Source organism: Ictalurus furcatus, chromosome 25, assembly GCF_023375685.1.
Source record: "Ictalurus furcatus strain D&B chromosome 25, Billie_1.0, whole genome shotgun sequence".
NCBI classification, from domain to species: domain Eukaryota; kingdom Metazoa; phylum Chordata; class Actinopteri; order Siluriformes; family Ictaluridae; genus Ictalurus; species Ictalurus furcatus.
The window spans coordinates 7,903,806-7,931,262 of NC_071279.1; the positions used below are offsets into that span (position 1 = coordinate 7,903,806).

General features: G+C 40.4%; 1 protein-coding gene across 2 annotated transcripts in view; it reads right to left on the minus strand.

The window, feature by feature from the left end:
- The window catches only part of rtn1b (reticulon 1b), a 50,334-nt gene that overhangs the window by 8,169 nt on the left and 14,708 nt on the right, over nt 1–27,457 (minus strand). The window contains exons 2-3 of one of the 2 annotated variants that reach the window (XM_053613913.1): nt 16,259–17,008; nt 14,765–15,565 (exon numbers count right to left, since the gene is read on the minus strand). In XM_053613913.1, the coding sequence (XP_053469888.1) occupies nt 14,765–15,565; nt 16,259–17,008 (1,551 nt within the window). Of the gene's footprint in view, nt 1–3,913; nt 4,289–14,764; nt 15,566–16,258; nt 17,009–27,457 lie in introns of those variants that run through there. The other variant, XM_053613914.1, reaches the window with a different exon arrangement.

Sequence of the window (27,457 nt, forward strand, 5' to 3'; positions counted from 1 at the left end):
CTGTTTATAGAAGCCGACCAATCCAACGTGTCTCCCAGCAAAAGGGAAACACAAACCCTTTCGGCTGAGTACCAGAGACCTCACCAGATGACTAATTTAATTACACACAACAGATCTGAATGACAAAAGCCTTGGCAAGAGGATTGAGGTACTGAGAGGAAAAGTCAACCAACAACACGGCTTAGCCGACAGTCCAGAGCAACATGCCACAAGCTGTAATACCAAATCGATGGATTAACCGAGTCAAATAAGTATAATGTTTCACAGAGTAATTCAAATCCAGTTACAGTTGGGAGTATGTCAACAGGACACACCACACCTCTGATGCAGTAAGAAATTCTGTTCTGCATTCTCCTTCAGTAGTGACACAAAAGAATGCATGCAAAAAAAATCACAATGGTTTATGGATCTCTAAATTAAAGGCACTATGATTAGATTTCATGCACGTTAACTGGAAAATGGGTTTAGACTGTTCTCAACACGGAGAGATTGGAAGGGGGGGGCGCAAATTGTTTTCAAGAAAAAAACAGATAGGGCATCATTTGAGTATTCGGTGTATTTTATTGCTTTTCAGATAGAATGTGCATAAATGAAAAACCCCGCATTCCCTCTCCCTCGGTATTTTCTTTTTGCTGGGGAGAGGCGGAGTTTTGTCTGCCTTTTATCTAGCAGTCAGTGCAGACCAGTGTTGCCAACTTAGCGACTTTTCAGATCCCTTTTAGCGATTTTTTTTCCAAAAAAAAAGTGCCTAGCGACAATTCTAGCGACTTTTTGGACAAACCTTATTAACTTTCCAAATAGCACCAGTACTGTCCTGCAAGCGTGAGGTCTTACTTTCCCGCTACACTCTCACCTCTCTCTGCATCTGCGCTGTTCAGTGAGGGGCTGAGAGCCGGAGATTTAACAGTGTCATGGATAATGAGATGTGCCCTTCCGCCCCATTTACATCATTCTTATGCGAATGTTTTTAGAATGCAAGACGAATGTATGGCAACATGTTTTACATGTAAAACATCTATCTATCTATCTATCAAAAACAGATTATACATTAAGTTATATATAGATAGATAGATTTTATATAGAATAGATAATCATGATACCTGGTCTCCTCCAATATGGGGGGGGGGGGGGGGTGCCATATGATAGGGGAGGCCTGTGGGGGCTTTAGTTACAAAAGGTTGAGAACCTCTGGGTTAAGATAAAGTATGATGAAGTCATTATGTGATCACCGGTAACATGTTCTACAGAACGTGGTCATCAGATTATGTAACATTTTGCTATCTTTTAGCGTCTTGTAGGAACATATATACGCATATATCGTTTCCCACACTTTTTAAAAGGTCCTGATCCTGCAACCAAATACCTTTTTGAAGCAAGGTTGATCATTTCACCTGTAATTAAAGGCCCAGTTTAATCACTATTCCAGCCACACATGGGGTTTGAGCTTAGTGCCTTCTGTGGGACTGCATACAGAGGGCCAGATAAATTTAAGACTACTACAGCGTGCTAAAATACAAAATTCTGTCCAAAAATAATAATACTAAAATAAAAAAAAAAAATTAAAAAAAACAGTCGATCCTTCAACCAGAACCTGCAGCCAGACTGATGAGGTCACACTGCAGCCTTATAAATCAGCATGGTATTTACTGAACGTATTATGTAATAATAATATTGTGAATTATCGCACTGCATGATTGCTAGGCAACACTCTTTTTGAATTTGTACCTTGTGCCAGGATATAATCTTTGGAATGAGCCTAAGACCTTTATTAATGATTATCTTTATGATCTAATCACAAGAAACACTGATTTTGTGGCTAAACATCTGCAGTGCTAAAATAGGAACCTTCTCAAAATAGTATCATCACTGACCCATGAGCTCACTGGTGCTGAGCATAATGATGACTGTGGCGTTATGATAAGTGTTGCCGCTATAAAGGTCTTTTTCAATTGGCATTGCAGTTTGGTGTGCATGCAGACAACCAGTAGAGCTGGTGTGAGTGTTTCAGAATAAAACTACCAATCAGAGGGATCCTCTGTTTAAATTCTAGGTTACCTATTCCCGATGGAGATCTACATTTAACTAAATTGGGTGGATTTATCAAAGGCAGAGTCTGCTGCAACACACTGATATGGAGGGCCTGGTGTCACTCTGTTCATGGTGGTGGGATCTCTTGCTGTTTGTCTCATCTGATCTTCTTTTTTGGACTCATCTAACCTTAATGCTGCCTTCTTCTGATTGGAACTTCTTGCTGAAAGCTAAAAAAACCAACCAAAAAAAAAAAAAAAAAAACCATGATGCTTTTCACAGAACTCTATAGACTGATTTAGACTATATTCGGGTAGTCTATATTAGTCATTTTGTTCCATGAGTCATGAACAGACACCTCTTGTGCCAGCTATCACCAGAATGGCCTGGTTTGTGACACAGCCAAGATGGCTCCTCACACCCCAGGTTTTTCTGGAAAGCCTTCCTCAAGGCAGAAAACGCTGATCTAAGAGCCAGCACTGCTGAGGTTTGTCCTCCTGAAGCACAAAATCAATACAGAAAGGACAATGCCATCATGCCGCTACACAAGACTACGCCAGTGTATTTTAAACACATGGAAAAATTCTGCTTCTTCTACAAGATAGTATCTATTATTATTTTTTTAAGATTCCTGTTCACAGTGAATCAACAAGGTCTCACATACAAAAAAGCCCTTGTAATAGCAGGCCTGTATGTGTTCATACTGAATTACCCTACAAGTAAAAAATAATAATAAAGACAGGAGATGCAACCACAAATGGGAGAAATACAAATATGGAGGTGGCGTGTCAGAGGTGAAACACTTATGGGGTTATACATTTCACTAGTGTAAACATATACAGAGGGGGAATACTAATGACGAAGAGAAGCGACTGGCAAAAGCCATAGCATTAATCGGTATTTCCTATTAAATGATCAAATCCAGCCAAACAGGGCATTATTTAAAATCTGTGCTTTGACTATAAACGCTGACGTTTATAGATTATGAACTCATTTGATATGAGGCACATAAAACCTCACCGATCACATACATTCAGCTTTGACATTTAGGAATATGTAGATAATCTTTAAGGTACTGCAGAGGCCCACACTTCACATACACATGTTTGCCAGTGTATTGCCAATGAAGAACTAAAAGCCCACCAAGGCACAAAAACTAGCCAGTTACAGTACTTCTACCACAGGAGCTCTTCCATAGAATATTCTAGCGCACACGGACCAGCAGTTACATCCCTGCCTCAAAACAGGGAGAGTACACGTTGATACACATACACACATGCTAATAAACATGTCTGGCACAGACCACTAGCTTTCTATTGCACAAAAAAGGATGGCAAAAATGTGCTGATGGTGACCTGGAGCTGTGTGCAAATGGAGTTGGCCTGCTATAGGTAGCCACACCCCAACTTCCCACGAGCACACAGTCGGCATTGATATTAAACGTTACAGACAGCCAGACACAAAGCAGGAGGAGCACAACCCCGCACTCACATAGCAGGATCATTATGCAGGTGAAAAATTCGTTCATTCGGATAGCTTCATGTTGTGTGTGCTGAAAGGATGCACAGAAAAAGCGAGGATGAGGTGAAAGGGGGGGGGGGTGTTGAGGAAAGGCGTGTCTGACTGTCTCAGACCCCCCATCATGGCGGCTGCCTTGACGCAGACGAGACCCATAAACGAGGAGACACTACAGCCCATACCATATCCTCTAGTCTAAACCTGTCTATCTGCACAGCCTCGGCCATCAAGCCGTGCTGCGACTGCGCTCGTCTCTCCTCTTTGTTTAATCAGCCAATCAAGACGTGCGCATGCATCCTCATCCTCCGTCTCTCTCTCTAGACACCCCAAACCATCTCACATACATGCACATGCACACAAACAATACCCTGGCACTTCCAGTTGCTCCAGAATCCCTCCATCTTGGTGGAGTCTGCGGCTGCCGTGGTGCTGCTCTGCATGCTGAGGGGAAGGAGTGACGCTCGGCTACTGCTAACACGCTAACACGCTGCTGTGCCTCTGATCCTGCTCTGCTGCACCGCTCTCTCTCTCTCTCTCTCTCTCTCTCTCTTTATCTCTCTCTCTCACTTTCCCCACCCCACACCAGTGCATGAATGAGCCACAAGGGGAGGAGATACAGAGCAAAGGGAGGAGGTGTGTGTGTGTTGGAGGGGGTACACTGGTGGCTTGTGTAAACGCTGCCGACTAGTGGAGATGAGAAGGAGGATGCACAAATATAAGAGGAAGAAAACAGATAAAAAATAAGTGTTTTGTCAAAGAACATAATATAACTAAAGCCAGTCTAATATACGGCAATAATCGACGCTTAATTAGGATTAATTCGGAAGATTATGGAATAAAGAGCAGAGCTATTTAATAAGGACGAGGAAATAAATAAAATTCAACAAGTGCTAAAACAGTCTCAAGTATACATTCTATCTGATCACGGCTCTAATCTATTTTTTTTTTTAAATTGCTACCAAGAATCCAAAATATTAAAGGGATTAGTACATGTGTTTGTGTGTGTGTGTGTGTATGTGTGTGTGTGTGTGTGTGTGTGTGTGTGTGAGTGAATGTGTAAGTATAATGTGACATCGTACAGGATCTGCTGAATGACTCAGCATTCTCTGTTAGCTTCCAGCTGTTTTTAAAGAGCATAGGAGGACAAACATATAGCAGGGCTGCACAATATATATCATATATCATATAATATATGATAAATATCATATTGAGATCACATTCCTACACATTGTGATATGCCTGGCAATATCGTAAAACAAACCGCTGTGCCACAATTAAAGCTGTGCCTGCGTTCATTTGTTCATAGATTTGTTGGATTACAGCTATACCATGACAAGGTCAAAATCTAACTGGCAACGATCTCAGAGTACAAAATGTTGTGCTTCGTCATGATGCTGATGTCATGAACATGACCGTTTCATGTTATAGTTAAAGGCAATGACAGAAATGAAGTCACATCACAGCTGCTAAGCAATTTATCCTCTCAAGAAGACTGTACTGCACTTACTGAAACTAGTGTTATCTTAACCGGTTCACTTAATATACAAAATGCCTGATTTTTAAATAGTTCTACATAGAGAGTAAAGAATAACTGAAAACCTGATGCCTTTTCATATTCACATAGTGAGATGGCAGACTGTAATGGATCTCTGGCTCTCTGCCTGTACACCTGTAACTGGAAATGTTTGAGCTATCATATTTTAACACTACATTTGCTCAAGTCAGTATGATTACCAACTAATGATTTATTTCTTTTTTGCCTTTGATAAAACCAGAACCATGTAAATAACAACTGTGCATATTTAATATAGATTCATAGGATATTGCAACTAAAAGGATATATGAATAAATGAATCGATTGTGTGCTTGTGTTGTAATCATTCACAAAAACCCAATGAAACTGTTTTAAAAAGTGTGTATTGATAATAAAACTCTCAGGCCTCTAGTTCTCAGCGAGATAGAACAGGAGTAAAGCAAAGTTGGAATGATTAACATATTCAACATACAACTAACATATTCAAAATCCAGGATTTTCAAACTATTTTTTATACATCCTGATATGTAATGGATCTACAGTGACATCAATTTACACATCCAAAAAGTGTACAAGAAAAAAAAACTTGCTAACCAAGAATATTTAATTCAAATACCTTCGAAAAACAGTCCACTTTTTCATGACAAGTATGTGACTGTATTAATTCATTTTATATGCTGAAGGCAACCAAGTCTTGACAACTTGACTTTTTATTTTCAGTATTTTAAATCCACAGCTTCATTTGCGGCTTTCGCAAACACACATTAGAGAGTTGTTGTTAAGGTTTGTAATATGAAAACACATGATGAATGATTCTTCTTACGCTAAAAGTATTCCGTTAAGAAATATTAAATAATATGCTGATTTATTAGAAAGAGAAACAAAAAGGAAAGGTACAAAAACGACAGTAATTTGAAAACAGTGAGACGGTTCCTGCACAGCAGGTTTATGGCTTTAACAGTTTATGCTCTGTTTAAGATTCACTTTTTCATTTTTTTCCCAGTCAGAATAGCAACTCTTACTGTGTCCGGTATTTTGCCACTCTACTGTTCTCACATCTCTCTCTTAACACTAATATTCAGATCAATCTCTATGAGGGAACGACATCATGTTAAGGTACATTTAAAGAGGTCATATTTTGCTTTTGAAGCATTTTTAAAAGTTCATTATTTAGTTCATTGGGTGTAATAGAATAAGTTAACATGTTTTAATGTTTAAAAAACGCATTATTTGTCACATACTGTACATTATTGCAGTACCTCTATTTTCAGGCTGCCTGAAACGCTCAGTTTCAGCTCCGATTTCTGCAAAACCCCGCCTTTCGAAAAGCCCAGAGTGCTCTGATTGGCCAGCTGACCAGTTGCATTATGATTGGCCAAAAATCTCAAGCGTGTGACGGAAATGTAACGCCCCTTGGGTTAGCTTCATCCTCCAAGGCTTCTAAGCACCTAAGCAACATGTCGTCGGTTTTACCGCATCAGTTCGAGCCCGGGTTTAGTTAATGCGGATGATCAAGCGGAACCAACTTTGCAAACACGACTTGAGCAGAACGTTTCACAGTGTTTCACAACGTTTTTATTTTGTAACTCTCTTACCTTTCAGATGCGATGTAAATTCCGACGGCGGGCTGTCAAGTTGTTAAGTGCAGAACTATGCTATGTACGAAGTTTCTGTGGGTAAATGGGTACTCATGCGAGAAATCTTTGGAAAGCTAGGATCCTTGTGATTTGATTGTTATAAACCATTTCAAGATACAATCCCAACAGCAGCTACAATCAACGTCTCTGTCAGACCACCAACATACAAACAAACAGTTACAAAACCGAGGCAACTTAGCAAACTTTAGCTAGCACGTTAGCAGAGGTCTACAACTGAGCCACAACACAAAACTCCACATTTAAACAGTCAATAGCAGATGCGTCATAAAATACTCAAAAACACTTACAGTTTCTGATTCAGAAGCGCAAGATTGTCCGAGCAAACTGAGAATCGCCCTACTTTTCAGGAGTAGCCTTTGTGTGTAGCCTGCTGTGTACCCGCCTTTGGGCGGGATTATGCTAATATTTCACAAAGTGACGCAGACGTTTGCGGAAGTAATATCTGGACTTCGATCGAGGCGTTTTGGGCAGGTCTGGAGCAGTGTTCTTTGTTAGATAAAATAAATCCCTTTGGGGGAGACTATGAGCTTTTTAACTTTTTTAGCAGATCTTATACATGCACAGACATATGCACATATATTATACACTACAGGAGAAGGAAAACTAGGGATGGGCGATATCTGATCGTTTGCGATATACCGGTAGAAATTCTCCCCATAGTAACAATTAGTCTTCCCGTGATAATAAAGATAACGCCTCGTTGATGATGTATTTCTGTGTGCGACGGTTTGCGAGCCATTCGCAGCTCACGTGCAGAGCGAAAACAAGTATGGTCGAAAACAGATGTGAAGCTGAGGAGGAGTTTATCGCTAAACAAGAAGCTACCTCTACAATCTGAAACGGTGGTGCATGGTACTCTATTTATATCGTCACTGATATCGTTATCACAATAAATACCAGGAAATATCGTGATATAGTTTTAAGTCCATATCGACCATCCCTAAGGAAAATATTAAAAAGCATAATACGACTCCTTTAAATTTACGGCATTTGGCAGACACCCTTATCCAGAGTGACTTACAGAGGTGCTTTGAAATCTCAAACAATAAATACATCCTGATACTGCTTCACTAGGTCACTGACTAGCAGTCTAATAAACTCTGTTTGGGAGAAAAATAGAAAAATGTATTCGCTTGGTGTGATATCAATTACGGGCTGGAACTTTGAGATTCAGGCAAAACTGTACTGCTTAAGCACTGAGCACTCTGCTGGCTGAAACTGGGAAATACAATCATCCTCAGTGTTGTCTCGGGCTTCTAGAGACTTCTAGTGAGCAGGGCAGCATGTACAGTCCAGCTCTTGCCTGCTGCACCACACCCTGTATCTAGGACAATATACACTGATGCAAAGGATATATAACAATCAGTTACTAGATACGTCTTTCCTATGACTACAAAATGTGTCCAGAAAAGGAAGATTAGGAAAAGGAAGTGTTCTGCTATAGACCAAAGGACAAAATGAGATCATGTGTGAATGTGTTATATGTAGGTGTGACAGCTAACGCAATGGAAGCATGACTGACATTAAACCTTTTAATACTGATATTCTTCGGAATTTGAGACTTATTAGATTGAAAGGAAAATCCTAATAAAATTAGCTTCAAGCTCCTCATCCATGACTGTGCATTTTTGGAGTAAGCACTGCTATACTCTACAGCATCATTCAAAGGAAGCTGGCAAGTTAATGGAAGGCAATAAAAGGACCTGTACATGGTCACCCTTAAAGAGAAATTTCATATAAAATCAATACGATAATATGAATCCTTAGTGCAAAAACAATTTGAAGGATTTATGTCAGTCAGGCCAAAAAAAATAAAAAAAATTAATCATGGATGTGGGAGATTCCTAGCACTTTTGTGTGAAAAATGACTTTTGAAGATTACTTACGTTGATTAACAATAACAACCTTTTATTTACTCTCTATGGAAGGTAACAGTTTCTGTCTTTAGTTCACTGATCATAGCTTTATCTGCAGTTCAGCTCTCTGAATGATAGCCTGCTTCCCAGAGCCATCCAGCCAAGTCAGCTCTCTCTGTAGTCAGCACTAGCCGGATGCACTAAACACCAAAAGTTATAAATATCATTCAATTGAACACCAGGAATGGACAATTCACTAACCCTGACATCCAGGACAAGCAGATTATGCCTCCATGCTAGGGATTCACAGCTCACGTGAAGAGCGAAAACTAGTATTCCCGAAGGTGGATGTGAAGCTGAGGAGGAGTTTATCGCTAAATGAGGAGTTACCTCTACAATCTGGAACTGGTTTGGTTACAGAAAATCAGCTGTATTTTTAGATCAATGTTTGTGTTTCTGAGGCTCTCAAGATCACAGATATGACTTGTAGCTAAAAACAGTGGTGCATGGTACTATATTTATATCGTCACTGATATTGTTATCGCAATACATACCAGAAAATATCATGATATAGTTTTACGTCAATATCGCCCATCCCTACTCCATGTGATCAGTTTGTTTTAAATTTATTTATGATTATTGGCAGATGAAGAGGTTCAGTAGGCTGTGAGAGCATGAAACTACCCAATATACATTACAGTGCAGTGCAAAATAGTTATATAAACTCTATGCATAAGAACAACAATTTAAAAAACAACAACAAAAAAAAACCCCACAGGTCACAGCCAAAATGTTGCCAAAAGACTTGCAACCATTTTGTCCATGGTGCAAAAATGATATGCTATTTCAAAGACATTATTAGGAAAAGACAAGGACGATGGATAAATTTGAGCACGGCTTTACAACAAGGAGTGTTTTGTAAACATAAAGTAGTCATGTGTGATAGAGCCACAGGATATAGCTGATTTTAAAATAAAAATGTTGCCTTTCAATGAGAAAATAACCGCTTTTCATCTTTTTCAGTTGCAACGACCTTCCAGTTTGACTGGAATGAATAACTCTCTGTTTATCTGGGCAATCTGATCCACTGATGTATTGATACTGCATGTAAACAGAGGACACAGTTTGTCTCAAAGTCTGCTGCCACTGGGATGCTAATATTTTGCATAACCTGGCAACAGGAACTTCCAGAAAATTGGCTTGGCTCTCAGCACCAAATCGGTATCAGGTATTTGTGAATACTCAGTACTCTAACATCTAAAAAAGGAAAAGGTGGGATCAGTACGTCTCTATTAATAATATCTATAATAATGTCATTACTATTTCATTAATGTGGATGAAATATACATACATTGGAGTTCATTTGTCTGGTGAAAATTATTAACGTATACATTTTAATATTGTATTTCAGTTTTTTCCTCAATCTAAGCATTTCAAAGCGGTCTCTTAGCAATGACACGATAACATGTTCAATCACGACAGTATTGGCATTAACACAAAAAGTCCAATATTTAATAACTCAGTAGTGTTTGACTGTTTGTCTATTTCTCAGCTTTAAGAATAAGAAGAAACATCTCTCACCATCCCTCTTCTCTTACACTCAATGGGTAAGAAACCTGAATGATAAAATTCCCACCGCATTAGCACTAAATGTCACCATTTAGCAACCTCTCAGCTGTCTCACAGCCACAGGCACTGACAGAGATATTACACCACTCTCAGCAAGTAACCGCAAATGATCCTAGTCTAAAATTAAACTGCTATAATCAATTATCTGTCTCCTTTTGCGTAAATGTGTGCCTTTCCACTTTTGCAGCTGTAGTGAGGCTATGTAAACATGGGAGGGCAGCAGCACTCGTCGATGACACTGTAGAAATGTAGAAACCAAGTATCGCAATGAACCTGAGTCATACAGAGATGCTCTAATTGGGCCACACACTGTATATATAAACTCACGAATATAAACTATGAGTAAATATTTGCACACCAGCCTGTTAATAGGATCATATAATAACCTTTACAAAGAAGAAGTGGGATTATTGTTGTTTAACTGGGTATAGCTTCTAAGAAAAGGCCTACTATTAATGGAGAAATCACCAGAGATTCTGCGACTCTGTGTCAGCTTTGAGGAGATTTCATTAGAGCTTAGACACAAGTTCCAGCACCTGTAAATATAAAGCAGAGACATGATGGATGTTTTTTGGATGCTCCTTCATGCACTGCAGTGTCTCCAGATCCTGCTCAGCGTGGCACACACCCTACTACAGCACGAGGACAAACAGAGGTGACTGATTTGTATTCAAGATCTGAGAGCTGGGTCATTTCAGGCTTCGGTATTCAGTGGTATTTAAGGTATTAGTGATCTGTTTGTGCTATTTTACATTTACATTTACATTCATTCATTTAGCAGATGCTTTTATCCAAAGTGACTTACAAATGAGGAAATACAAGCAAATTTTTAGAGCTTTATTTTCTTAGCTTCTCCATCTTTGAGCATTCCTCTATTACATATCTTTACTTTAGCAAAATAAGAGAGTCATCACACCTTCAGGCAAAAGAGTTCAGTATTATTTTTAGCAGGAAGTCATCAAAAATGCACAGACGTTAAGATTCGTCCAGCATTCAGAAATGCTGGTTTAGAAGATTGTGTAGAAGTTTGCATAAATACTTAAGTAATGTTATGTGTGTACATAGTACAGCAAGTAATAGGTTAATGTTTTAGTTAACTATGCATTGTTTTACTGTATACACAGGCAAGGTGTTGAGCTGCTCTTACACAAGTAGCACCCATGTGTCTAAATATGTGTTTGTAAAAGTATAAGGTGGTACAGAGGTCACGTGTTACGTAAAGCACGGTGTCCTCTCTCTAGTTTTGTTTTCCCTTGCTCGTCCTACGCCTCACTGTCCTATAAACAGATGATCCAGTATCCACGATTTGCCCTTCTACTGCTACAGTACTCTGCGAATAGAGAGTAGTAGTCCGCAGTAGGGAACAGTAGTCCAGAAAGTCACTGCACAATATCTTCTCCTACATAAAGCAGCACATGAAATGACTCTGCAGTCAGAGATATAATCGATATTTTAAGTCTATATCTGCTGATATGAATAGCATTTTAGATTGGTTACATAAACATGTATCAATAAGTACATACATAAATATGTATAAAAATGCCTCAGGTTTAACTAGTGAAATTATTTCCTAAAAAGTATGCAATAGACTGGCATCCCATATAGGGTGAATTCTCCCATCTTGTGCCCAGTGTTGTAGGATTGTCCTGCAACCCTGACAAGTTCGAATTTATAAATCTTTAAATTCATGATGGTCTAATGCAATACTGGTCAGATTTCATCAAATGACGTTTTGTCATTCTGACTTTTGTCTTAAATCAGAAATATATTCTTGATATTCTTGATTCTAATTCCACACAGACATATAGATTTTTTTGTGTGTGTGTTTTGTAAATACTGAAAAACTTCAGTGAATGCTGTTAGAAAATACCTAACTCCAACCCTATGCATTTGCACAGTCAGCAGATGCTTTAGAACCAAATACTTTATCCGGAATAACTGGATTATTATTTCTCTTTCAGAAAAGCAAACCGTTATACTCTAGTAAAAGAGGTGTTGGTGAGGGTCTTCTGATTCTTCTCCTTCTGGACGGCCAGGGTGGAGTTCTCTCGCTTGCTCATTTCCTTGCCGAGTATTAATAGCAATGTGGTCATCTTGTCACCATGACCATGACCTCACATGTTCAGTCTCTCTTTCCCATTCTTATCTTGTTGATTTGTTGGGGAAGTGGATTCAAGACACTGAGTGTAAGTGCTCTAACACTTTCATTTTTACTAATGTTGTTATTGGTGCAGATTTTAACAATAACGTGAGAGAGAGAGAGAGAGAGAGAGAGAGAGATAATAAGGTGCACCATAAGTGAATGTATGGTGCAGACTCCAAATTAAAACCTTAGAAAGTCCATAAATTTACAGCTTATGTGATTTGTTGAAACTTTGTCAACCTTTCCAACCATTTTGTGTAGGGCAGGATGGTGAGGTTGTTCGGTCAAGCCCCCATGGAGATGGATGACGGACATGATCAATGTCCATCCTGTTTGGACTTGAAGATATGTGAAAGGGACTTACAGAGCCCTGCCCTAACTGCGGCATAATGCCATTAGCAATGCACAAAGTGCACCTCGTAGGCTACAAAAATACTGCAGTCTATTAATCACCTTCCTCCGGTGGTCCACACACATAACAATGAGTAAAACGAACAGCAGATATGGCTGCAGAGCCCACTAGGAAGAAAAAAGCAATCTCCTTCACTGTTGCAATGGCAGAATTTAAACAAAGTCAGAAGGCCCACTTTGGCAGAGATTGCTGGTAGCATGACACGGAAGCTCGGTGTATAAGGCAGGAGCACAGCACAGCAGTGGCACTGAATTAGCTACAGGCTGGTATTAAGGCTGCCTTGGCAAAACTGAGAGTACAAGTAGCTGGGCTATTTCACAAAATGCTAATTTCTACAATGGGCGCTTATATGCATTTAAGAGTGAACTGAAGATCTTAATAAAAGAGCAGGCATACTGACAGAAATTACAGCTATGTAATCAGTGCTTCCAGTAGTAAGACTGGCTGCCTAACTTGTATATTTGAGATATTTTCCGATTCCAAAAAAAAAAAAGCTGTCAGAAGTTCGGAGAGACTTAAATGTCTTCTTAAAACAACTACCGTTCAAGACAGAACTCCTGATCTCATATACGGAAGCTCTAGGATGGAAAGTCAATTAACAGGGCTATCTTGGTCATAGAGGTACTCAGAAAATTATGAGCAACCATAACCCAACCTTATCTAGACTTTGTACATCAGGGATGTACAACCTCCTGTCTCTTGTGTTATTTATCAGGCTGATACAGTGAGACAGAAGATGCACTGTTTTGTAGCAAGCCTATACCTAAGAATAGAGGAAAAACAGAGGCTTTGGGTCAGGATGGCATGGTGCACGACTGGCCAAATTGAGAACTGTAACCCTGCCAGTGCCATTACCGTTATGGATGACAATGCACCACATTATAACCAAACAGACCATGTTTTTGCCTATGGTTGATATTATTGATGAGCCCTGTATTCCAAATACCCAACAGACCAAGTCAGTGTGGCACAGCATACCATACATTACTTTTTATTGGCTATCACTACTGCCATACTACTTAGCAAATTGGCAATTGCATGCATTATCGATCCATACACAGTGTCTGCATTTGTGACCAGACCAAACAAAACCAGCATTCTTAACAAAGAGGTAGATGCTGCAGTATAACAAAATCCTATCAACTTTTCTGTTCAATTTCTGGTCAAAATGTACCCAGGCCAGCCCTGTAGCCAGTGAGAATTCTCAAAGTAGATGTTATTGCCAGCTGGTAGATCACTGACCAAATATTTGTGTGTCTTGGGGAACAGCCCATTTGGTAAAGAAAGTGACTGGGCATGTAGCCCAAAGGTAACCACTGGTTTAGTCCTCCCCTCAGTTGTAGAGCCACAGTTACATACCTAGCCTTTACATAACCTTACATAACCTTACATTAGCTATTCTGAGGGAAGTTATATGTGTTTGGATATGACACTCCTGGACAACATGTCTGTGGAATACAATTAGTCACCATATCTGCCTCATGTGTGTGTGAAACTAAGGCTAGGGAAATTATTTTTTAAAAATAAAAAATATAGTGAATTCAATAATTTATGTACTGATATTTCTGATAATTCCATACATACCTTTTGGTGACTATTTGACAATAACATGCCAAATATGTGTACTAAATAAAGAAAGTTTACCCTCAAGTGCGTGGAGCATTCAGATGTTCCTTCCTGGTTTTGCTGCCAAATTCACTGCTTTCCACCCATATATTTATAGCAAGGAGTGGCTATTTTGCCACAGACATTCTAGCTTACAGTATATTTTAGGTTATTACAGAACTCACTGCACTAGATAAGTGCTAAAACAGTGATTAAGACCACAGAAAAGAAAGTAATTTGGTAAATTATAATAAATATATTCTTGCAAATACACCAACAGTCTACCTAACAATTACTATGTTATTGTTTTGCTATTAATTGTGCATAAGCCAAATCATACTCACTTCTTACATTAAGAATTTTAATTTCACAGTGCCTTACCCTTTTCTCTAGTTATTCCCTGGAAGATAGCAGGAGTTGTGGGGTGTTTTTCAGCGCTAGAATGTTTCCTCTCTGCTTGCCTTTCCTCAGGAGGCTGCTCCACCTTCAGTTCAGGCAGGACTGCAGTGGGGGGTGAAGGTTTGATGCTGGGCTTTGTCTTCTCATCCTCTCCCTCACTTGCCATCTTCTCTTTAGGAGCATCGTCAGAGACTGGAGCAGCAGGTGGAGGAGCAGGGTTCACAGGGGGAGCAGCGATCACTGTAGCTGAGGGGGGTGGAGGTTCATCCGGTTGCGAGTTGACTTTGCTTACCTTGGTGGAGGAGTCCTGGGGAAATCTCTTAGGGCTCTCTTCTTCACAGGACTCCAGGGCCAACTCACTGTCCAGCTCAGCCTCCCGCTCCTCGCGTAGGATGCTGTACTGCATGGCTGCAGAGTTGGGGGCAGAAGCAAGGCCAGGGAGAGGGTTAAAGGCAGGGACAGAGACAGAAACAGGAGCTTGGGTAGTTGCAGGGGCTGGTGGAGGGGTGCTGGGGCTCTTGCTGAAGGTCATGTAGGCAGAGCTGGGAGCCTGTGGACTTGGCTCCTCAGACACAAGCTCAATCTCTGAATCACCCGAATCTCCACTGCTGGCATCTGAAACCTTGGCATACAGGGGAAGAGTGGGAGTGCTCTTAAGCTCCAAGGAAGGACTCTGAGATTTGGGTGCAGTCTGAGAGACCAGTGAGAAAGTTTCTGGAGCTTTCTCCTGGGTTTTCACTTCAGTGGTCGGAATCATGGGATCGGATGGAGAGTCAGACTCTTCTATAGTGAGAGAGGAAGAAAAGAATGGAAAGAGGTGAGTGTTTGCTGCAGGTTCAGCACCTGCTTGGCTGTGGCCATCTGCTGTGTAAAGATGTCCCACTGAGAGAGCATGTGTGGAATCAGTTACTCAGAGGGACAGTGGCTCAGCTCAGAACTGCACACACCACAGACTTCTTGCCTCACCATAAAGTATTCCCAAATGTTTGTGCTAATTTCTGCTGTTAATATTATTGTTTGTGCCAGTTTGCCAGTTTGGTTTTCGAGCTTGCGTCTCATCTCTACAACCTTACATACGGTATATGACACAGCATTGTCAACAAAAACATACATGTGAGCAAACTTCTTCTCTCTAGCATTTCTTATTAAAGTAGAGTGTTAAGTGGAGTTAAGTTATTTTTTCCATCTGTATGCCAACAAATTCAATTTTGCTGGATAGTTGTCTCTATTTTCAAAAATATGGCTCCACAACTGTCCAATTTTTAAACTGACTGAACTAGCCAATCACGGTGCAGGAAATAAAAAAAAATCACTGCATCTGAGGTGACTCCTGAATGATTCAACAATAGGGATCCAGTTAGTCAGTCAGTGAGGAAACAAGAACATTCTAGGCTGGCTTGCCCAGCAGTCTGGCAAAACGCCTGCATAGAACGTCCTGTGCTGTGTTGTGCAAATTTATGTTATTTTAATGCTCACCTGTGAGTGGTGGAGTGGAAGATCCAGGACTCTCATCCTCTGGCTCGGACAGCGTGACAGTGGGCACTCCCTGCAGTCCCAGGCTCAGGATGCTCTCTTTCTCAGACACAGCGACCGGAGAGGCTCGCTTGTTGGCCACAGGGGAGACTGACAAGGGCGGGGTCTCTGTCAAAGTGATCTTGACTGGACTGGCACTGTCCTCAGCACCTGGTGAACGGTTGGGCTGGTAGTCAGAGAGCTCATCATCGGATGGTTCTTCTACATAGGGGAAAGTGTGTGAGTCAAGCGCAGCTGCAGACGGGCCCAGTGTCTCCACTTCCACAGGTGAGGGACTCTTCTCCAAGTAATGCCCTCCCCTGAGGCTGGATAGAGGGGCAGACTCTGAAGCGGCACTTATCCCCCAATCCTCCAAGAGCTGCTGTTGGCTGTAGGGATCCTCCCTGCTCCTGATGTCCATGTAGTTGTAGGTGGAATCGGGGGTCTTGTCTGAGTCATGCAGCTTGTGGGAGCTGTAGCCAAGCTCAGCACTCGGGGTCATCTCAATACCTGAGTCTGAGCTGAACATGGCAGACTGGCAATCCAGGCCCGAGATGAGGTCATCAATTCCTGCCTGCTGCTTCTTCTCCCCTCCACTGACATCGCCCGAGAAGTAAGAGGTGTCCATCTGGGAGGAGTAACTGGACAGGAGGGACGTGTAAGGGTCACCCATATCAATGATGGACTTCTTCAGGAGATCTGCGTCTGATTTATCTGCGAGAGTGAGAAAACCGTGGGACAAGAGAAAAGGGAAAAGTGAGCAAACCTGAAAACCATGGATATTTACTCAACAATGACAACAATATCACTAAGTTCGCACAATAGCAGGCTACATTTTTCTTTAGATAAAATGTCTTTTTTTTTAAACTGTATTATTATATCTCCGTAGATTCAATATATTTCAACACAAAATCAAAACCTGCACAGAATCTGAAAATGAAACATGTTTAGACCTTACAAACTGCACGTTTAAAGCACTATATGCAACATAATGAAATAAGCCAGAGAGATAAATCTGACTACAATACAGTTTCTATATCATACAGAAACAATGTGACTTTGGGGAGGTAATCTGAATCTGCAGCATCCTATCCACAGGCTAATCTGACCTCTGCCTTTTACTATCTATCTATCATTTGAAAATGTCCTTGAGAATATTAGTGACTTTGTCTTATACGTCTATGAGAGAGAAAGACAGATTGTGTGTGTATGAGTGTATGGGCGTGTACGCGAGTCTGTTTGTCCCTCTAGGTTTAAGTGTACACCCAGAGTGCTTGTCCAGGGCGTGGCAGTGACAGATCTTGCCTGTAGTCTGCGACGGCACCATCACCCTCCTCCCTCTATCCCTCTCCCTCTACCTCCTCCTTCTCACTCTCTTTCAATCGATGTGGCTGTTTTTGGCAAATGTATATTTTCCATGCTCACGTCTGTCTATGGGTTAACCGCAACGATGTCACACGAGGAATGGGGAAGTGCTTCCTCAGAGTGCTTCATCCATACACACACACACACTCACACACACACACACACAGGGAGTCTGCAAGTCTGATTATTTACAATAAATATTTCCATTCTCTTAATTACAGTCTTAGCACATCTACTGAGACATCAGTTAATTTCTCTACACATGTCTAATATAAGAAACATGAAGATCCAAAGTGCTCATTACTGCAAGGGATTATAGAAATTAACTTCATAGTAAAGGAGTCCTTTTGAACAGACAAGCAGTCTAACTGCAATTATTTTGAGAAAGCATAAGCGTCAGTTATAGTACGGCATATTGTACATGTTTACACTGTTGTCACTGCATCTGTTTCATGTAACAAGCAAACAGTGCGTGAGTTTAAATGTAGCCTGCATAACAGTACAGGTAGCAGGTGTAGTGGAGGTTAGAGGTGTTCTAGTCAAGTGTAGGCGGCTGTCGGAAATATCCCTGCTTTCTGTGCTACAGAAAACGAGTTGTGTTGCTCAGACTTACTGTAGATCTGTCGAAGCTCAGAAACATGTGAGTATTTACAACCGCATTTAATCTGCCTGTCGGCCCAGCTGTTAGGAAGCATCACCGGTGGTGCTTTTTTTTTGTTGTTTTTGTTTTTTTTGTCAACTGTGCTACTAACCCTTACTCTACTCCAGCAGAAAGTCTGCTCATCCAACTCTACACTGTCCTACATACATGAGGTTAAGGAGCACCACTGGGATGCTATTTTTAGCCCACAGTATCTGAAAAGTACGAGGATCCACGTGAAGAGAAGTCAAGAAGGCCACTGGTAACAACACCTGTGCTGTTATTGGGCCTCCACTGCTTGGAGGAGATGACGTTACAGAGGAAGAACATCTCCAACAGTGATGTCATGGACAATACATGCCAGTGAGTGGCAGGATTGCATTGCTTTCCACCAATGCACTATTTCAACACTAGATATACAGTCATGTGAAAAAATAAGTACACCCCATGGAAAATGTTTTTTTTTTTTTTTACATATTTGGACAAGCAACCATTTGATCCTCTTTGAAACAGGTTGAACACATTTGAAACTTCAAAGCATAAGAATAAGTCCTAGTCCTAGAAGCACGTGAAAGACTGAGCTACAGTTATCGGAAGCGTTTGGTTGCAGTTATTGCTGCTAAAGGTGGCACAACCAGGTTTAAGTTTAAGGGGGCAATTACTTTTTCACATTGGTGATAGGCGTTGGATAACTTAAACGGTACCGTGTTTACTCAGGTTGCCTTTGTTTTATGTTGTATTTCGTTTGAAGATTTAAAACTACTGGGTATGAGATATACACAAAACCAGAAGAAATCAAATACTTTTTCACAGCACTGTAATTGCACATAGGTGAACTCCTGTCAATTAATTATGTGACTTCTGATGACAACTGGTTACCTGGTCTCACTAAATTAAGCCATATAATCCCAATCAAGTCCATTTCAGTTCCAGGCTATAGCACAACAAAATCTGAAACGTTCAAGGAGGGTGAATACTTATGCAAGATACTGTATTTAAGGTACTTTTCAGAATTCTGAAAGCTATTGAATTCAGATGAGAGTTTCAGTGAGATACGTTTACCAGATAAAGAAAAAGATGAAACACAAGAATGTGACACGGGAGGCTACCCGTTCCGGTTGAGAGCATTAGTGTGTGTGAATGCTATAATACGCATCACCACACACTCTCAAGCCCACATACCACCTTCAACATCAGGCATGCTGTGGAGGAACTCATGACTCATCCACATCATTAAGAGTAGAGACAGAAAGAGTAGGTGAGACAGCGGTGACACGTAATGATCTCAATGTTAGAGAAGACAATCGAGGCAAATATATCTACATGTACATCAGGGATGAAGGTCTAATGTCTGGCTGTAACATCCACCGTGAAACTCTGTCCGATCCTGAGCTCAGGTTAGTGTGCGTGCAGAGATTCACATGTTCTCCCCGTCTTCATGTGGGTTTCCACTAGGTTCTCTGGTTTCCTCCCACTGCAGGTAGGTTACGTTAAATTGCCCCTAGGTGTGAATGAGTGTGTGAACGTGTGGGTGAATAGCGTCTTGCCGATGGCTTCCCATCCCCTGAGAATTCTCCCGCCTTGTGCCCAGTGTACCGGAATTGGATGCGGATCCACCGCAACACTGACAATGATAAAACCGTGACTGAAGAAGAATAAATGAATAATGATTTGAAACAAAACAGATCACAATGCTATCCTCTATGATGTTATGTGTGATGTTAAAATTCCGATAACGAAAGACAAAATTCTGAGTGAAGAGACACAAATGCTTTGCATAACTTTGATGTGTAAATCAAATCATTTCTTTAGAAGGATTTTCACATCAAAGGATTAAATGAAGGTGTTCAGAAGTAAACTATATGGAAAATGAAATGGAAGTGGAGAAAACTCAATTTCCTCCCCAGTCTCTGCCTTTCCAGACACCAAGACGTCTACAGTAATGTAAATTTGATATCTCATTAGTTGCTTATGTTGTACTTTGTAAATTTAATTTATTTTTAAAAATATACACTCGTTTCAAATCTGATGACTGCAACACACTCCAAAAAAGTTGGGACAGTCGACTGTTTACCCCTGTGTAACATCCCCTTTTCTTTTAATAACACTTATTAAGCGTTTGGGACTGAAGACACCCCAATACCATGACGGATGCTGGCTTTTGGACCTGATGCTGATAACAGCTTGGATGGTCCTTTTCCTCTTTGGCCCGGAGAACACGATGGATGTTTGTCCAAAAACTATTTGAAATGTTGACTCGTCGGTTCACAAAACACGATTCTACTGTGCTACTGTCTATCTTAGATCAGACCGAGTCCAGAGAAGAACTTCTGGACAGTGTTGATGTATGGCTTCTGCTTTGCATAGTAAAGCCTTAACTTGCATCTGTGGATGCAGCGGCGAATGGTGTTGAGAGACAAAGGTTTGCCAAAGTATTCCCGAGCCCATGTCAGGATATCCATTACAGACTCATGATGGTTTTTAAGACAGTGACGTCTAAGGGATCGGAGATCATGTGCATTGAGAAGTGGTTTTCAGCCTTGCCCTTTACTCATAGAGATTTGACCGGATTCCTTGAATCTTTTAATTATATTGTGCACTGTAGAAGATGAAATGCCCAAAATCCTACTGATCTGTCTTTGGGGAATATTGGATTATTCGCTGATGCATCTGTTGACAGATTGGTGAGCCTCGACCCATCCTTGCTCTTGAAGGACTAGGCCTTTTTTGGAGGCTCCTTATATACTATGATTAGACGATTGCCTCACCTGTTTCACATCATCTTCTTATTTCAACTTACTTGTCTCATCGCTATTAGTCCTAAATTGCCCCTGTCCCAACTTTTTTGGATTGTGTTGCCTGCATCAATTTCAGAATAAAGATTTATCTTCAAAAAACTATGCAGTTGATTAGGTAAAACACCAAATACCTTGTCTTTATACATTTTTTGTTTAAATACAAGTCAAAGTACATTTACAAATCACTCCTCTTTGTTTTTATTAGCACTGTCCATACCGTCCCAACATTTTCGGAATTGGGGTTGTATAAGAATGTAACGAACATGTATTTGAAACTCACTCCCAAATGAGGGCGATAAATAGATTGCATTGGCACAGCATGACCTGGTTGTAGTGTTATAAATAGTTGAAAATGGCTAGATCCAAACAATGAGTGCATTGTGATGTGTCCGTGGTTGCATTGTCATGACCCGGTGTTAATGACAGGTCAGGTGTCAGACCCGCATGGTGTGTATTGTGGTCAGACCTTCAGACATACAACTGCAGGACACACACACATATCAATACTACAAAGTCACACAGAATAAAGTCTACAGTATGTGCACAATAGCCAATGTAATCCGAAGTAAAAATAACAAGAATTTTAAAAAAAAGGAACAGTTTTTTTCTCTCCTGTTATTTTTTGGTAGTTATTAAACCATGTGACGCTGCAGAAATATTGACAAAATGGAAAATATGTATCTTAAAATACATAGTGACAAAAATCTTTCCGTACCGCTTATCCTACCTTGTGTAGCCTGGAGCCTATCCCAGGGGACTCGGGGCACAAGGTGGGGAACACCCTGGGTGGGGGGCCAACGCGTCACACGGCACAATCACACACACATTCACACAATACGGACAATTTAGAGATGGCACTCAGCCTACAACGCATGTCTTAAAACTGAGGGAGGAAACAGGAATACCCAGAGGAAACCCCTGAAGTATGGGCAGAACATGCAAACTCCACACATGCAGCGTAGAGGCAGGATTCGAACCCCCAACCCTGCAGATGTGACGCAAACGTGCTAATCACTAAGTCACTTCGTAGTCCCTCCTTCCTTATTAAATAATACATTTTTAAATATTATTAAATGTTCTTGCTCTGGTTTGCAACAGGTTACAACATTTTTGATCTGCTTTCACTGACACTGGGGGTCTACTTTATGAAGTTGTGGGTTGGAGATGAAGGAAAGGCACAACTATATACAAAAAACATAAAAATATATAGCCATTTTTTTTTTCTCGAGAGTACATCTGACTTAATATGTGTTTAATGGACACCGTGGAATAATACAAAAATGTCTGAAAACAATAAGATCATTTCAACATTGATTAATGGATTTTAACAAGTGACCTCAGGCTTCCTTTCTAAATGTTTCTTCTCAGTAGAGGAAAACACATCATTACACAAACTTCTTAAAGGTATACTCCAGCGTGAAAAATGCTAGAGTATACCTTTAAGGAAGGCTGCCGGAACTACCGCAGCTTCAGGCTTTAGCCACAGTGCTAACACTAATGCGCTTTACGCCAGCTAATCACTCCTCCCCTAAAGAACCTAGAGAGGAATTATACTAAGAGGATCTACAAATTACATGAATGAAAATGCAAGATGTACAGCCTGAAAAAAATAAATAAATAAAAAAACAGCATCACCAGCAGGGCTTCACCATCTGTTCTGATGCCTCGGTTTATTCTGTAGGTGGGCATCAGGAAGTGGGAACAGACACAACTTTGAGTTGAGGTGAAAGTGATGTAGGGAGAGCAAAAAGAGATTTCTGTGTGTAATTGCATATAAGAATAAAAGCAGACAGGAGAATTGAATTGTTTTGGAAGGAGCAGTGATTCAGGTAAAGGTGCTACTAGCTAAAGGATAAGTAAATGCATTGAGGGAAAGCGAGAAACAGGTAATAAAGATTATCCACAACGGAGTTACTGGTTATAAACAGGGCAGGCAGGAGGAAAGATAATACGCTATCACAAGGAGCCAAAGGAATATAGCTGATGTCGCCTCTCGGTGTAGCGTTCCCATCAGGGTTAAGTGACTAATGCTCCTGAAGAGCTTTGCTATTGTGGGCCTCATAGCCATTCAGCACTGGAGCTATCCTGATTAGATTAGCTTCATACACTACCATATACCAAGGCTTGTCCATACAGCAGCATGTTTATTGTGCTGTGCATTTAAGGCGGACCAATCAACCTGGGACATTGTGGAGAACACAACAGGAAAGGACCAGCCAGAGGCTTTAGGAGCATTCTGTCTTTTACAATTTACACCAACATTATAAAGAATACAATGTAAGGTCAGCTGTCTGATTGCATTGCGCTACTAACATATCAAGACGGTGGTTTAAAATCCCACTCCTGTAGACCCTTGATGGTTATCTGCTGAGCTAAATGAACGGCTCTTGAGCTGAAATTGTGAATCACTGAATTATGGACATGCTGTTTACAGTGGGCTAGGGTTTAAGCGCTGCTGTTGTCTGGGCATGATAACCTCAATATGCTGTTAGACGTTAGAAATCACTAACAATTTGGTCATACCTTTCCATTTATCAGTTTATTCATCCATCCATCTTCAGTAACTATTTTACAGTATGCTGGAGAGTCACTTAATGTGAGGCAGGAATACATTCTTGATCAAATGCCAGTCCATCACCTGTGCCTTTTCAACGTCATCTGAAATCATGTTCTACTCACATCTTTTCTTATATTAAGCAGAAGTGTCTGGACCAAAGCCCTGGCTGTGTAAATGGACCACGGAGCAGGTATAGGCTTACATGTAGAGATGGCGTGATACCGCTCTTTCCTTTTCCAAGACTGATACTGATACTGAAACCTTGAGCATCAGTTGATATCGAAACCTATCCAATGGTTTTTACTTTAAAAACAACTAAGCTGTTAAATGAATTTGAATTGAAGCACTTTAAAAAATACATGAAATATTACACAACTTAAAACACGGATTATAGAAAACCACAGCTTTTTTTATGCAGTTAAACTCACACAAAAAGCACTTACATTGTAAATATAATAAATATAATTAATTATAAAGCATAAATATAAGAAAAATCAACGATAACAACAACAAAAATACATATAAATAAAAACACTTCCAGTTATTTTTTAAATTTTTATTCCAAATCCAATTCCAGTCTTTTCCATTTATGGAAGCCTGTTAAAAAATAAAAAAGGAACAGCAATTGCGACTTTATTTCTCTTAATTCTGGCTTTTTTCCATCCATCCATCCATCTGTCACGTAATGGAGGCTGAGACGGAAGCAAGTGCAGGTATGGCAGTTTAATCAAACCAAACGAAGTACAAAGGATCAGGCAGAAAACAAAGTCCAAGGCAGGCTGGGGTCAAGGGATCAGACAAACAGGCTAAACTAGGCAGAACAGAGAATCGAGGTCAACAGGGTAAACAAAGTCCATGATAAGAAAAGCAAACATGATAAGGCTTAGAAATATGACTAGAGACTAAGCAACTGAGCGTAATAGTCATAGTGTAAGTCATAGTGTTCGAAAAGTCTCTTATATAGCGTGGTTGTGAGTGCTGTGAACTGGATGCAGGTGGGCATGATTAGAATGAGTGTGTGTGTGTGTGTGTGTGTGTGTGTGTTCTGGGAATTAGATTTCATGGCAGCCATGTTTGTAGGCCGCAGTGCAGTATGGGAAATGTAGTCACTGGTTTGCTGTGATATGACTCCATCCATCCATCCATCCATCCATCCATCCATTTTCTGTACCGCTTATCCTTACTGGGTCTCACAGAACCTGGAGCCTATCCCAGGGAGCATGGGGCACAAGGCGGAGGACACCCTGGACGGGGTCTGACTTTTATTCTCATAATGAATTTATATCTCACAATTCTGACTTTATTTCTTGCAATTTAGACGTCCACTTGACACTTAGTGAGTTACAAAGAATGCACCAACAATGCATCAATCATTCTCTATAAATAGGCTGTATAAGAACAACACTCATCAGTTGGTCAAGTCAAGGAAAACCAGATGCTAGCGTGCGCTTGTTACCTGAAGTTAGTCACATTTCAGATACTGTGTCAAGTGTATGTCTAAATTGCGAATAAAATCAAGTCGGAATTGTGAGATATAAAGTCGCAGTCACCTTTAAAATTTTTTTCTCCGTGGCAGTAATATGGCTTCCACATCGATGTGTTACAGGATCAAATGAAATTCATTCTTGGTTCCCCTCCCATATCTGATCCACCATTTTTTGCGGGTATCGGCCCCAGAACGATCCTGGGTGTCGGATCAGTGCCATCTCTACTTACATTTCCATAAAACTTTTTGTTAATATTCCTTCCCACCGGTGCAACATACTATAAGGGCTCCTCTCCTCCGTGGTATGTTATTGTTGACAAGTATTCTGTTGGTTTTTTTCCACAGGAACACAGAAAGACTGCATTACTAATAATACGAATTAACGAATAAACATATAAGAAGGGAGATATACTATGAGAAGCCAGAGAGCGGAAAAATAAAGATGGATGGAGCTTCAGAGAATCATAACTCCGTGACAGATAGCTCTATAATTTCCGTTGGGAAGCCTCTGGTCTTTAGGTCCCTATTAGCCATGTCTTTCATTAGTGTGTATGTGTGTATGGCTACAGCCAGCAGCAATGTGGAACAGACCGGGTGGGCCTGCATGACCCTGACGCCGAAGTCCAGTGGAGATGACACTGAGCTTTATCCATACTGAAAGCATGCTATGGGCCTTTCCTCATCTTCACAAGGATAAGGATTTTTCACGTGTGGTTTGTACGCAGATGTAGGCAGAATGCAGACTTTACAAAATACAAAACACATACTGTGTATCATTTGGATTTTGCATGAGTTTTGTATACCGATGTTGTATGCCGGCTCAGATACGTCAAATGTCAGTGCTTTTTACACATTGGACAAGCAGCCAATCAGAGAAATGAGACAACAAGAGAGTCCAATATATGACAATAATAAAAGGAAAAAGGATTGATAAAAACATTCGCTTTTTTTTTTCTTGCTGAAAAGGTAAAGCAATTATTTGTTCTATAATTTGTTGGGAAGATGCAGTGACTAACAGACAAATTATTCTCATAAAGAGATCCAGTTAAATATCCAGCTATGAGTCAGATAGGATTAACAATACATAGATGCTTGCAAAATAACACAGATTGGATATTTAAAAAAAAATTTAAAAAAACATCTCAGAAGCGACTAGACTTTGTTTTTTTTTTTTGTTCTCCACACTTTATTTGAGGTAAATAGTGATAAATGGCAAACTAGCTCGCTACCATCAGCCTCGGAAATGCAGTAAGCACTACTGGGAGTGATTCATGTCACCCTGAGGCCCTGCACAAACAATGTACTGTGATATTGTTGAGCAACCAGAGCTTTAACTACAGCCTGCTAACCTCAGGAAACTGCCTCATTTTGTAGACCCACAATCCTGTTTTTTTTTTGATCTTGCAGATTGTGCACAGTTACACTGTGGCGCTGATGATCAGTTCACAAAGCGCGAACAGACTGATGCAGGATCACACAGTGCCACACTGTCAGCTAACTGCTAATGCTGTCTAAAAGACGAGCTTGTGCTGAGCTTGTGTGGGAGGTTCTGATCTCTCACCTGCCACTCAGTAAACGTGACAGTCACACTGATGTGTACAATAATGTTTTAAATCTCATTTCCGTAATACGGATGAAAAAAACAATAACGGCAGCAGCAGGTAATAATATTCTCAGAGTTACAAATACTAGGACTGCATCCCAAACCACATACTAGCTTACTAGTATTAGTACAGTAGGAGTACTGACATACCTTTTCAGTACAAAGTACGTTGGGGTCTTTTCTATTTTGGCACACTATGTGTGCAAAGTGTGCATTATGCAGTTTGAATTCTCTCTGAATGCATACTGACTCGAATTATCTCTCACCGTGGAGAAGGGCAGAGCCAAGCCCACGTTACATAACTCACGAGTCACCTAAAATATCAGTTTTCTACAGGAGAGGTGAAATTTCTAAATCTTACACACAACAGCTATAATTAAGGGATATTTAGTGTCTGTTGACAAATGAAGGTTGTCTGGGAAAATCAGTTGTGAGGCAGAAAAACAATTTATTACACTAAAAAAAAATTATAAAGTGCAGTAACCAGCAATAAAATGAAGCAAAGTCAATATCTGATGTGATGACCCTTTGCCTTAAGAAAATAATGAGCTGTAAGTTTTATTGAGGATCTTACAGAACCAGTCACAGTTCTTCTGGAGACTTTGACTGTTGCACTTGCTTCTTATTTTTGCAGCAAAACCCAGCAGCCTTCATTATGTTTTTTGTCTGAAAAGTGGTCGTTTATGTAATATGCAGCTTTCTTTACTGACATAC